This window comes from Haliotis asinina, chromosome 15 (genome assembly GCF_037392515.1).
Source record: "Haliotis asinina isolate JCU_RB_2024 chromosome 15, JCU_Hal_asi_v2, whole genome shotgun sequence".
NCBI lineage: Eukaryota > Metazoa > Mollusca > Gastropoda > Lepetellida > Haliotidae > Haliotis > Haliotis asinina.
In genome coordinates, this window is record NC_090294.1 from 23,704,608 (window position 1) to 23,718,915 (window position 14,308).

The following is a 14,308-nucleotide window of genomic DNA, read 5'->3' on the forward strand; positions in this document are numbered from 1 at the left end:
ATATTCCAGCTATATGATGGCAGTCTGTAATAATCAAGTTTGAACCAGACGATCTGGTGAATGACATCTTCAGCGTCAAACTACACAGTTGGGATATGATCACGTGTCAAGCAAGGCAGCAATTCTGATCCATTGGACGCCTCTTATGACAAGCATGGGCTGCTGACGACCAGGCCATCATGGGTCAGGGAGTGGAGAGGGTTTTTTTTCAAAAGCCACAGTTAACAATATTTCAGGTGTAAGGTGGCAATCTGTAAATTTTCTAACATGAACTAGACAATCTTCTGATCACCCTGAAAATTCAAGGGTAAATCTTTAAGAAACCACAAGGAACTGGATGAATTTCTCTCACCACTTTGCAGTTCCTGGTAGGATTTCTGCCGTCAAGGTCACAGTCACAACTCTGAGTACATCCAAACCCAGTTTCCTCTCGGTAGTAGCCATTGGCACATGACCTACAGTGGTCACCTTCAGTCCGGTTAAGACACGTACATGTGTAGGAAGCATTTGATCCTGCAGGCAGTGTACATGCTGTGGCTGCCCCGTCACAATCACACCTGGTGCCAACAGTGGATTTAAACATTAATACTGATAAAACCTCATCAGTACACACCCTCTCAATCCAGAAACCTTGTCATGTGAACGCTAATTTGGCTGAACCTTAATATTATGATTACCTGTCGATGGATTTATCTGGACATTTGTAAATTAGGTCAATTTAACTGCATTTAATGCAACTTTTCATTAATACAATCAAAACTTTTTATTTTCATATTGTAATCTTAATACATATTTCTTTTTTAATAAATTATATGATAGCTTTGCTGGGAGCTGATAGTTTAAAGTTCTAATGAAAAAAGCAATACTGACTTTCAGAGAAGTATGGTGTCATAGTGTGCCTTTAAGTGCCATATCATTGTTCTCAGGGCAGTGATATTTTTCTTGGCTTGCTCATTTGTTTCTTACAAATGCGGTAATGGAATCAACACAGTATGATGACAGCAATGATGAAAACCCACCATGATCACTCACTCACTCACTCACTCACTCACTCACTCACTCACTCACTCACTCACTCACTCACTCACTCACTCACTCATATTCCGTCAAGGGCAAGAAGACTCACGTTCCTGAGATGATAACACTTGAGATGATCAGGTTTTGAACGGTTCCAGAGGATCTTCCAATGAATTTCATTATGATTTTCTCAGCAACTGTCGTGTTAAACGCTTGATAATCTGGTGGTAGGTCACTGAAAAACATAATGGATGGTAGGAAACTAACATGTTAATGTATAAAACACTGCAACAGTTGTGAATGTGTCACATTTGACCACTTTCTAAATGACATTTGTGTTCATAGCTTTCAACCATGTGAACTGTGCCAATATACACTAATCAGAGAGGTAGACAGAGTCTGTGATCTTAAATATCCCACTTGTCCGACTTCCATTTTGTGTGAAAGCTGCAGCTGAGGAGTGGGTGAGATTGCTGACTTTGTTTACTACCGATTATGTGCCTGATCCTACAGTTTGGGTTCAAGTCCCGGACGGGACTCAACACAACAAAAGCACTTAAATGTATACTTTACTGAGAAAGTGTAATCTTATATATAACATATGTTACACACAGTGACTATTTACAGACAGATGTCAATATAATAAACAATGCTCAAATATTGTGGAGTAGCAACATAGTCAGCAAGCACATGTAACAGCAACATCTGGTAAATGTTAATTGTATAATGCTGCTATACGGCAACTTATTCATTATCTTTTACAGTTCAGATGAAAAATTCTTTCACAACCTGCGGGCAGGTTAGCGCCTGATTTGTGGCAGATCTGACCATTTTGGGACATTTTCCCCCAAAGGAATTTTTGATGCTCATATTGTCAACCTTCAATACATTATTAGGGGTGGTGGGGTAGTCTAGTGGGTAAAGCAATCATTTGTCCTGCTGAAGAGTCGAGTTTGATTCCCCACATAGGGGGGACATTTTTCCCCAAAGCAAGTTTTGATGCTCATATTGTCAACCTTCAATACATTATTAGTGGTGGTGGGGTAGTCTAGTGGGTAAAGCAATCATTTGTCCTGCTGAAGAGCCGAGTTTGATTCCCCACATAGGTACAGTGTGTGAAGCCCATGTCTGGTCTCCCCTGATGTAGTATTGCTGGAGTATTGCTTAAAGTGGTGTAAAACTAAATACTCACTCATTGAATATATTATTGGAGCTGAAATTGTTTTATGTGACATCAAAAGTCTCCTCCCTATAAACAAAACTGGTGGCACCAGATAAGAATTCCATGCACAGACTGTTTTGAGGCAGCCTAGTGGTAAACGTGTTCACTCATGGGTATAATGTGTGAAGACCATTTCTGGTGTAACCTGGTGTAACCACTGTGGGAACATTCAGTGTTACAGATGTCATAAGCAAAAGCTTCAACCTCTGGACTACATCATCACCTCTCACTTCCAATCTGTTTCTGTCCAACAATGGAAAAAATCTGATGTCACATAAAACAATACAATGGACTCTGTCTAAACCAGCACTCACTAGGACTGAAGAAATAATCCAGTTTAGACAATGTGCCAGATTATGAAGCTGATGAAACATGTACAAGCCACAAACGGGACTGATATTATATCCCAGTGTAGACAACTTTCCATTGTATTCATTCACTCATTCCCAATAATACCCCATCTTCGATGTGCAAAATTGAAAACAAATGATTCATGGTTGTGATTTAAAATATATAATAATAAATAATCCGCCAAAAGAACTTGAATTATTGTATTAAGGTGTAAATTCTACGACATGCACAGTATTTGCATGCATGACATGGTGACCCCCATTTTATTGTTGAACTCTACAAAACAGCTGAGGTACCTCTTTATGCGACAGGAGGTTGAGTTCAGTGTGTACCGAGATGAGTCCACTCCACTCTGCTGACCCTGTGACTCAAAGCTCCATTCTGTTCTTGTGGGCAATGAACTATTGGAACTAAATGTTACCGTTACATCTGTAACCTGAAACAGTAACACCATTAGGGATGAGTATTGATAGGATATCCTGCAGTATGTTAAGAACAATATAACACTATGTAGAGTTTATGTTGGATTAGGAACAAACTTTGTATTTAGCAAACCATGCACCAAGGTACTGGAGGTGGTCCGATCAATTGAAATAATCAAAGACTGGTCACCATGACCAAACGACCAAGCAGTCAATCGCATCTTCTCATAATTGAACACAAATGATTTTGGAACTATTGTTATAGTCTTTGAAACAGTTAATGATGGAACATATCTCCAAAGTTGTCAGCACCTGAATATTTGTTTAATTCTTAGGAAACTCAATTCACTAACTGAAAAGTCATGACTGAACATTTCAAGAAGACTGCAGGATGTTTATGTTCATGATATACATGTATTAGTTATCACTTTCAAGTAGCAAGTTGCATCATGTCACATATATCGGCAATACTAACCTGGATAGTAAAATCTGAAAAATGACTCTAAACAACTTTTTCTACGATTGTTCATTGGTAATGGAGCAATCATCAATTGTGAGATTTCAACCAATTCCCAACACTACAAGGTACTATGTCTGCCATACAGACCCCATTCTTGATGTCTCCAGGGTATATGTTCCGATAAGTCTCCACTATACCCTGGACTCATCTACAACTCTGCTCGATAAATTTATTACCTCCCTTGGCTGTGATTTTATCCAATTAGGTGTCTACGCTGGGAAGTTGAGCGAACCATCACAACTCACTTTCGTTTTTTAAATTATCTAACTGATTAAAGTTGGCAACAGAAACCATGCAGAGATTCTCTGGAAGAGGTAGAAGGAGTTCCTGTATATATGTTGTTTTAAAGTTTTGGACCTGTCAATTTGTTTGTATGATTTCCCTAAAATCATAGCAAACTCTTGCAGTTGTGACCGCTACCTTTGTTGACACTGGCAAGCTCGGTTATAACGACAGCCTAGCTGATTGGCTACTGTAAGAATGCGGAGCCAGCAAAGGGAGGTAATAAATTTATCAGGCAGAGCCCCAGATGCATTCAGGGTATAGTGGAGACTTATCAGAATGTATACCCTGGAGATATCGAGGATGTACAGACCCTGAAACAGATATACTGGCACCCAATATAGTCCATGAAAGTCTAGAATATGAGGCAAGTCTAGATTACAAGAGTTCCTGAAAATGAAGAAAGTTTCTCCGCTGCATTTCATTTTAGTTAATTAATATAATTTGGTACTGTCATATGTAAAGCATGTTGACTTAATCGACTAGATGTTAGTCTAAGATTTGTTCATTACTTATAAATAAGATAAGACTCTGCCTTAAGATCTGACACCAGCCAATCAGTGTGAAGGTCTCTAATTTTTTTTAATAATCACGTGAAGCACTGAATGAATCATCATCAATTAAAAGCTTCTCATCTCAAATGCTAAAGAACATTGACTTTCAAATTCATTTAGATTGGGCAATATTAATTCGCCCAGGATTCAAATGACAGAACTTATACTAGGGTGGTAGATATTCATGAATCAGGGTGTTGTGTCAGTATAAGATATCTTTTATTTATTACTTGCCTGTGTAAGTATATTTTGATTTAGTATGCTGATTTTCAGACTGATTTAACACAAACAGATTTTCATATTTTTGTTTCATATGTTTGTATTCACATAATCATCTCTTTTGTGCCTTGCTTTTATTAACTGGCTTGCTTGGTTTGGCATTTTGTAGGGTGCTCATAGAAGACTTATTTATGGGCCTTACCTGGAAGGAGTTCTGCAGATCAATCATGATTGTGACATCTCCAGTTGCCTTGGAAACCCATTTGGATGAGGCTCTACTGTTCAGTACAGCATCAATATCATTGAATGTTTTTGTTAATCTTCTAACACTGCTTCCGGAACCTCCTGAACATGTTAGCCCATCAACTGAAATATTTGGTTGTGACACTGGACAACGACACTCTGAATCCAATGATACTGATGGGAAGGTACCAGTAAAGAGCTCTTCAATTTCTCTGGCAACAAAAATAGCATATATAAAGTAATACAGAATGTGCTTTTATGCTGAGTGTTTGAATGAAGTAGTGAAAATGTTTTACACCACTTTTTTTGCAATATTCCAGCAACATAACCAGAAATGGATCTCACACATTGTACCTATATGGAGATTTGAACCCAAGCCTTCAACATGACGAGCAGGTGGTTGAACCATTAGACTACCCCAAATACTGCATGTTGCTATACAATGCATACGTGATATATATATGACGTTGAAAGTAATGCTTAGAAATACAAGTCGATCATATAATATATATCAGTGTCAAGACCCCTAGTGAGCAGTACACAATCCTGTGTAATTAAAAGAACCCACAAATCCATTGGTATGTGACCAGATGGTTGCCATATGAATACATGCAAACACCTAGTTGAGGGTACAGCAGTGTGCAGTAACCTTGGACAAAGTACTGTGACTATGTGTCCCAGTCCACCCAGCTGTGAATGAGTACCTCAAAAGGGTGGGAAAGCCACATGAACTCTGTGCACCTAGTGGCTGCAAGAGTTGTATGATCCCCAGGGAGCTGAGATTGACAACTGTGCCATTTGAGACTGACATCCAATGATCGAGGAAAACAAAGCGTCTTTGATCAGGTGATCTCGATATTGGCGCTATATAAATATGTATAAATAAAAATAAATAAAACATAAAAAATTGGGTACAACTGTAGGTCTTTAAGAAACTATGCTTGCCTTGAAACACAACTGAATGGATCACCTGGTAAGACTCAGTAACTTTGTCAATGCTCATGCTGTCACTCAGTGGATTGTCTGGTCTTGACTAAACCATTTACAAGCCACCATCATATATCTTGAATAGTAGTACTCAGAATCACATAATAATAAATTATCAGTGATTGAATTCCCTCTATAGTGAATCATTACAAACAGTTCCATTGTACCCTTCTTTCCTGAATTGGTGCAGTTGGGTAGCACAGTGGTTAAAGTGTTTGCTCATTAGGCCCTTGGCCCAACTTATTTAACAAGGAGGTACATGTAAAGCCATTTCTGCTGCCTTGACTTGCAAAATAACGCTAAATAATACTAAGTAATGCTAAATAATGCTAAAAAAAATGTGTAAAATAATACTCACTTATTCGTCAACTTGCATATTCATTCTTAATTGAGGAAACACTATATTTACAAATTCTCCTGCTACATGTGAAATGCATGGAACAGGCTGTGTGCACAGATGCCAGTAACATTTTTTATGAAAATACAAATTAACAAGAACATACCTCTATCCCCAGATATGTGTAAAAAATATATGAAAATTTAAAACTAATTTTTGTATCATAAACTTCATACAGTTGAATGTTGCATTCCATTGCTTCTTTGTATGATTTAGTTAGGTTTTGGGGGATATCATTGTTTGAGTCTATGAACATGAAATACACCTCAAACTTTGATCAAAGTTTAACTCAGGTTTGCTAGCTTGCTTTTGTTCATGTATAGCATCGTACTTGTTTGGAAAGATGTGCTTGATGCCGATAACTCTCTGAGCATATAATTGGAAAGTCGGTCAGTGGGGAATGCGGTAGCCTATTGGTTAAGTGTTTGTTTATAACTCTCAAGGCCTGAGTTTGGTTCTGAAGCCTGTTTCAAGTGTATGTATAGGTGCACAGTCACCCACGATAATATTGCTGGAATATTACTAAAAGTGGAATAAAACTAAACTCACGCAATCACATTGTTGATTATTGTAGCAAACAGCAAACCAAAACAATTTACTACCAAAACTAGTTTGCCTCCATGACTTGCCATGGATCATATTTAAACCCTGTTTATTTTGGGGCACACAAAATGCAATATTTATCTTTGGTAAACAATGTAAGGATAGATAATAAAACAGTTGGCAGGAGTCACCTGTTCGTCAGCCCACTACCCACCTGTTCGTCAGCCCATCATTGTAGAATCTCCCATCCAGGAGCAACAGGGAATCTGATCCTGTCAGAGCTGACAAGAATAAAATTTGGTTTTTAATATCTGGAAATTAATGTCTGTGTTGGGTGATCAACACTGTTTGCCCTTAACCCTGAAAAGCTGCAGGCCATAAGGAAGCAGAACGATAAATGGCGTGGTTCCTGGTCAGAATGTGTAGGCTCTGTTTAAGTTGGAAATTATACTCTAAGTTATCTGGGCGGTGGGGTAGCCTAGTGGTTAAAGCATTCACTCGTCATGCCGAAAATCCGGGTTCGATTCCCCACATGGGTACAATGGGTGAAGCCCATTTTCTGGTGTCCCCCGTCGTGATATTGCTGGAATATTGCTAAAAATCAGCGTAAAACTAAACTCACTCACTCACTCTAAGTTATCAGGGATGAAAAAAGCTGTCAGCCATAAGGACAGTTGTGGGTCCAAGTGGTCTTTCGTTGTCTTCAGGTCTAAAGACTGACTTCAGTTACAATGCTGGTGATCAGTAAATATGTCTTCAGTCGATGCTGGTTTAATTTAATTTAAGAGATTTGATGAAACAGAGTAAATTTCCACACAAGAAATAGCAATGAACCTAAAAGAAACATAGACAACAGTTACTTAGTTATGTGACTGCCACACAATCACACATTTAACTACCAGACTACCATCAAATCTTGTATCATCTCGGAGTGGAGTATCGTGTCTTAATTACTCATCCATATTGCTATCCTTCCTAAATTCACCATAAATGAAAAAGTAGCTCACCCAAACGATTTCACGGTAAATATTATTCTAGTACAATCTTAAAATCAGCTATATTCTTGAAAACACTTTCTTTGTAATGTACATATTCTGGTTACAGTTTGGTTGAGATCCATTAAGGAATAGAGCCAACACTCTCAAAGTAAGTGTATGTTCATAATTTATGTCTAGGGGCGATGATGATGTTTTCCATGGAGTTGGAGGTACAATCAATGTACAAAGTAAGTGACCCCCATGCTTGTCATGTACAAAATCAATGAATCCCCCTCCAGAACATGTGTACAAAACAAAATACAAAATTGGTCAACACAGTGCTTTGAGCTTGCGATATGATAGTTCAAAACAGTAATTGTCAAGGCTAAATCTAACACTCATTTTTAAAATAGATTTTAAGATAAGGTGAATTTACTTGGATGTATGGAGCATGTTATCTAAAGTATTTACCAGACCATTTTATACACTGACAATATTTACCTGTCTCAGGTCCAAGAACTAGGGTGTCACTTTGGAAGTCAGGTGTCGTTCCTGACACAGAATTTGCAGTATTGTCCACATACACATCAAACATGGTTGCACTTCTCTGAAATACATCCATTGGAGAAAACATGACATCTCTTGCAATTTAAATAAATAAACAAACAAACAAACAAACAAATAAATAAATACATGTAACTTCATTGCAAAATATTGTTATCAACACAAGAAAAAAAACATTTTTGAGAATGCATCTAATGATAAGTCAGACTAACTGATAAAATGTTTTGAAAAAATAGATGTTACATACACATCCTATCTTTTCAAAATGTTCAGAAGACCAGGTAGATCCTTGTAACATGGACTGACATAAACTGGGGTTTACCTTCACAGTTGATACTATGTGCATTCATTTTTACCTATCACCTCACATGCTACAGTGACAGTGATCATGTCATCAATCCCAGACATTGACTGCTACTCATGCTATCAACCTTGAAAGTGACTATTACTCATCTTATCAACCCTGACAGTGTTACTCATGCCATCATCCCTGACACTGACTGTTACTCATGCCATCATCCCTGACATTGACTGTTACTCATGCCATCATCCCTGACATTGACTGTTACTCATGCCATCATCTCCTGACATTGACTGTTACTCATGCCATCAACCCTGACATTGACTGTTACTCATGCCATCATCCCTGACATTGACTGTTACTCATGCCATCATCTCCTGACATTGACTGTTATCCATGCCATCAACCCTGACAGTGACTGTTAGTCATGCCTTCAACCCTGACATTGACTGTTACTCATGCCATCATCCCTGACATTGACTGTTACTCATGCCATCATCTCCTGACATTGACTGTTATCCATGCCATCAACCCTGACATTGACTGTTACTCATGCCATCAACCCTGACATTGACTGTTACTCATGCCTTCAACCCTGACATTGACTGTTACTCATGCCATCATCTCCTGACATTGACTGTTACTCATGCCATCATCTCCTGACATTGACTGTTACTCATGCCATCATCTCCTGACATTGACTGTTATCCATGCCTTCAACCCTGACATTGACTGTTACTCATGCCATCAACCCTGACATTGACTGTTACTCATGCTATCAACCCTGACATTGACTGTTACTCATGCCTTCAACCCTGACAGTTACTGTTACTCATGCTATCAACCCTGACAGTTACTGTTACTCATGCCATCATCCCTGACATTGACTGTTACTCATGCCATCATCCCTGACATTGACTGTTATCCATGCCATCATCTCCTGACATTGACTGTTACTCATGCCATCAACCCTGACATTGACTGTTATCCATGCCTTCAACCCTGACATTGACTGTTACTCATGCCATCAACCCTGACATTGACTGTTACTCATGCTATCAACCCTGACATTGACTGTTACTCATGCCTTCAACCCTGACAGTTACTGTTACTCATGCTATCAACCCTGACAGTTACTGTTACTCATGCCATCATCCCTGACATTGACTGTTACTCATGCCATCATCCCTGACATTGACTGTTACTCATGCCATCATCTCCTGACATTGACTGTTATCCATGCCTTCAACCCTGACAGTTACTGTTACTCATGCTATCAACCCTGACAGTTACTGTTACTCATGCTATCAACCCTGACAGTTACTGTTACTCATGCCATCATCTCCTGACATTGACTGTTACTCATGCCATCATCTCCTGACATTGACTGTTACTCATGCCATCATCTCCTGACATTGACTGTTATCCATGCCTTCAACCCTGACATTGACTGTTACTCATGCCATCAACCCTGACATTGACTGTTACTCATGCTATCAACCCTGACATTGACTGTTACTCATGCCTTCAACCCTGACAGTTACTGTTACTCATGCTATCAACCCTGACAGTTACTGTTACTCATGCCATCATCCCTGACATTGACTGTTACTCATGCCATCATCCCTGACATTGACTGTTACTCATGCTACCCTCCCCTGGACCCTGACTATTTCTTGTTTGGCCAACTCTGTGTATGAATTGTTGTTCATGCCAGCAGCTCCTATTCATGCATTGTTGCTTCTGCTATTAGTCACTGGCATGGATTATGTATCTTTATATCAACATCTGACATGGATTATGTATCTTTATATCAACATCTGACATGGATTATGTATCTTTATATCAACATCTGACATGGATTATGTATCTTTATATCAACATCTGACATGGATTATGTATCTTTATATCAACATCTGACATGGATTATGTATCTTTATATCAACATCTGACATGGATTATGTATCTTTATATCAACATCTGACATGGATTATGTATCTTTATATCAACATCTGACATGGATTGTGTTTCTTTATATCAACATCTGACATGGATTATGTATCTTTATATCAACATCTGACATGGATTATGTATCTTTATATCAACATCTGACATGGATTGTGGCTGCATGGTCTTACACAGATCGTGGTCTGTCTGATCATGATCCTCTTAGAGAAAATTTCACACTGCAACTATTTTACCTTCTGAAACCTGTATCTGAGTACAGTGTTTGTGCCTACCTTTGTGAGAACAACATGAACAAAGCCTGTATCTGTGACAGTGGAGGGCACAGTGTTGGTGTTCACATTTAACTGGCTTCCACTAAGCTTCACTGTGAGCTCATCAACCCTCAGCACAGTGCTGGAAACAGAACACCATAAACCATGATGTACCATTCAAAAAGGTAGGGAATATTCCATTTTGCGAGCATACCCTTAGCCAATACCAGTGCATAAGAGAAAAAGTAATATATATCCATCCAGATGAAACATTTCTAAAGAACTGGAATAAATTGCCACATTTTCCCTTAATTTCTTTTCATTATCTCTTTTCTCTTGGCTTCATCATTACCAATTTATCAATCTTGTAAATCCAATATCACCTACTTTTTAATGGCATATTTCATTATACTCTGAACTCTTGTACAGAAGACCATTTAACTGAGAGTGCAAGTTGGACTATTTTGTCAATTCATCAAGAGATTTGTGACAGAATAAGGGCGATTGTGGGTTAAGAGAAGAATTTCCAATAAGTGTTATGTCATGACAGCTACTGACATCTTTCTCTGTTAAAAACAGAAATTTCAAATGCAGACACTGTCCAGTGATCTGCTGAAAAGATGAGACACTATTAAATTTGGTTTGTGTATTCTTGAAGACAGTTTAGAGGTTTAAGTTCAGACTCTGTGGCAATGGTCAGCTGTTGAATTCCAGACGGTGCCTGATGCCGTCTTGGAAAGTGTTTACATGTGTAGAGAAGTGGGGTGGGGTGGGGTGGGATGCGGGCAGGGTGATATCATGTATACTTACCAGTCACTACAATTCCCTTGAATCCAGAATGAAATGCTGAAGGGTCTTGGAGAATCAGTGCCAGTGGTCACAGTCTTATTGACATTACATGTTGTACTATCACTGGAATTGGTAAAATAGTTACCATTGTTTCTATTCACACCAGCCGGAAGAGAGCCTGGCTGAGATGCACTGCACATTGCAGAACTCGTTAATACAGTCTGAGAGGGAAAGTTAGTCCTTGACCCACCAGGGCATGATAAAGAACACACTCCAAACGATCCACACATACTTTCCGTGATCGAGTCACAACTGTCTGGACCTGAACATCCGTCCTTGGTACTCGCTACACTGCTCCCTCGCAAGTCTTTTGGGTCCAGACTTGGGGGAGTATAACTACACCACACTCGACTTACATTGATATAGAGTACCACAGACAGTGTCAGCCTGCAGACCGGATATCGTCTTCTTACAGCCATCTCCAAGGTTTGCACTTGCTGTTACCAGGCAACGGCTACTGGCACGTAATGTCTTATTTGATAAAAGTCACAGCATTTTGAAGTTAGACAGCTGAATCTGAAACGAGATATGCGTGTTCTAATGTAAATGTTACAAATTTGGTTGTAAACGTTAGGTTGGTTTGGTGGCTTTTTGTCAGCAATAGTCCAGCTATATGGTGCCGGTCTGTAAATAATCACGAGTACAAGAAAATCCAGTGACCAACGCCATGAGCACTAATCTAAGCTACTGGGAACCGATGAGATGTGTCAACCAAATCAGCGAGTCTGACCACCCGATCTCGTTAGTTGCCTGTTATGGTCATCATGGTCGGGTTACTGAGGATCAATTCTAACGTGTAACCAAGATATTCACCTTAGAAGGGGTTAGTCATGTCACAATTGCCACCCTGCAGTATTGTTATTTGTGATAAAATTGTTCAAATTAAGTAAACAAGGCGCTCAAATGTTTTTAAACGACATGTGGGAAGAGAGAATGAAGTGACCCAATTTTCCACTGGTTGAACCAACAACAAGGAAAATGTATTGACAAACTCAAATACCTGAGGACACCAGCTTTCGAGGTTGTATTCATCGGTTTCTGGTGTTCCCAAGGGACGCCACTCCGCATAACTAATTGCGGTGACGGGACCACTATTTTGCTCAAACCGGAAGTCGGCAGCGACGAGAACCAGACATGTGCAATGAGTTCTGCCGCGAAAGTCAAACACTAATTTAAAGCACAGTTGATTATGACAGGTAGCCCATGCGTTTCTGGATATAGCTACAAATATATCAAGGTGCTAGATAATTGTCCATTTCTGTCCAATGCTTGTGTTCTCCAGTGTAAGTAATCGTATTTGGACCAGACAATCCAGTGATCAACAGCATGAGCATCGATCTGCGCACTTGGGAACAACAACTGAAAAATAATACATTGATATTACGAGGAGGAAAGCGAGATGGCCTATCAGTCGTGTCATCCTTTTTCATATGCATTTGTATGTGGAACCACACAGTAGTACTACCTCCGTAGTGTAATGGTTAAAGCATCAGAAAGTCGCGGGTTCGATCCCTGGCTTTATACCGGAAGACGTTAAAATATCTTACTTGTTGATCTCTTCTTGTTGGTCTTACCCGTGAAGGTCCTAGGATAGAATAGGCCTTCAGCAACCCATGCTTGTAACATGTTGAGATTTCATATTTTCATAACCAGATTTGGACCCGTGAAGATCCCGGGGTAGAATAGGCCTTCAGCAACCCATGCCTGCCATAAAAGGCGACTATGCCTGTAAGAGGCGACTAACGGGATCGGGTGGTTAGACTAGCTGACTTGGTTGACACATGTCATCGGTTCCAAATTGCGCAGATCGATGCTCATGTTGTTGATCACTGGATTGTCTGGTCCAGACTCGATTATTTACAGACCATCGCCATATAGCTGGAATATTGCTGAGTGCGACGTAAAACTAAACTCGCTCGCTCGCCTTACATTGCGTTTCTCCCAACCACTGGGATTGTAGTTAGACCGAACATAGCTTAACAGATATTTCACACTTTCACATATCAACTACATAAATCGTAGAGATAAATGTGAAAAAAAAAGTTTTAAGTCTTTAGTCGGAATAGCTTAGATATAACGCTTTTGTCCAGATCGTATTTAATATCTGTAATAACTATAGAGGTCAATACAGTGAGGTTTGGTTTTGGGTTTTACGCCGCTTTTATCAATATTCCAGCAATATCACGGCGGGAGGCACCGGAAATGGGCTCACACATTGTACCTACGTGGGGAATAGAACCCAGGTCTTCGGCATGACGAGCGAACGCATTAACCTCTGGGCTACCCCAACACCCCTCACGTCTAAAGACTTATGATTGACAATAAGGTGTGAAAGGTTCTGATACTCATTGGTAAATAGGTCTTCCTGTTGCCATTGTCAGATGCACATACATACACACACGCACGCACGCACACAGATATATATATATATATATATATATATATATATATATATATATATATATATATATATATATATATATATATATATTCGCTGACCTCTATATTCGCTGACGTAAGATATTTCACTTATTAAGATACAAAAACAGTGTGAGATGAGTACAAAACTATGCATCCTTGTCACTTCATTTTTGGTTTTTGTTATTTTTTTTAGGACTGTCGTTGACACAGATTTGCCTAA

The 14,308-nt window shown here is 39.2% G+C and overlaps 1 protein-coding gene across 1 annotated transcript in view; it reads right to left on the reverse strand.

The window, feature by feature from the left end:
• The window catches only part of LOC137266314 (uncharacterized), a 50,156-nt gene that overhangs the window by 27,117 nt on the left and 8,731 nt on the right, over positions 1-14,308 (reverse strand). Inside the window, exons 2-9 of the mRNA XM_067801799.1 lie at positions 11,629-12,183; positions 10,840-10,960; positions 8,236-8,341; positions 6,972-7,038; positions 4,790-5,042; positions 2,887-3,026; positions 1,127-1,252; positions 353-557 (exon numbers count right to left, since the gene is read on the reverse strand). Coding sequence (XP_067657900.1) covers positions 353-557; positions 1,127-1,252; positions 2,887-3,026; positions 4,790-5,042; positions 6,972-7,038; positions 8,236-8,341; positions 10,840-10,960; positions 11,629-12,086 — 1,476 coding nt within the window. The 5' untranslated portion in view covers positions 12,087-12,183. The remainder of the gene's footprint in view (positions 1-352; positions 558-1,126; positions 1,253-2,886; positions 3,027-4,789; positions 5,043-6,971; positions 7,039-8,235; positions 8,342-10,839; positions 10,961-11,628; positions 12,184-14,308) is intronic.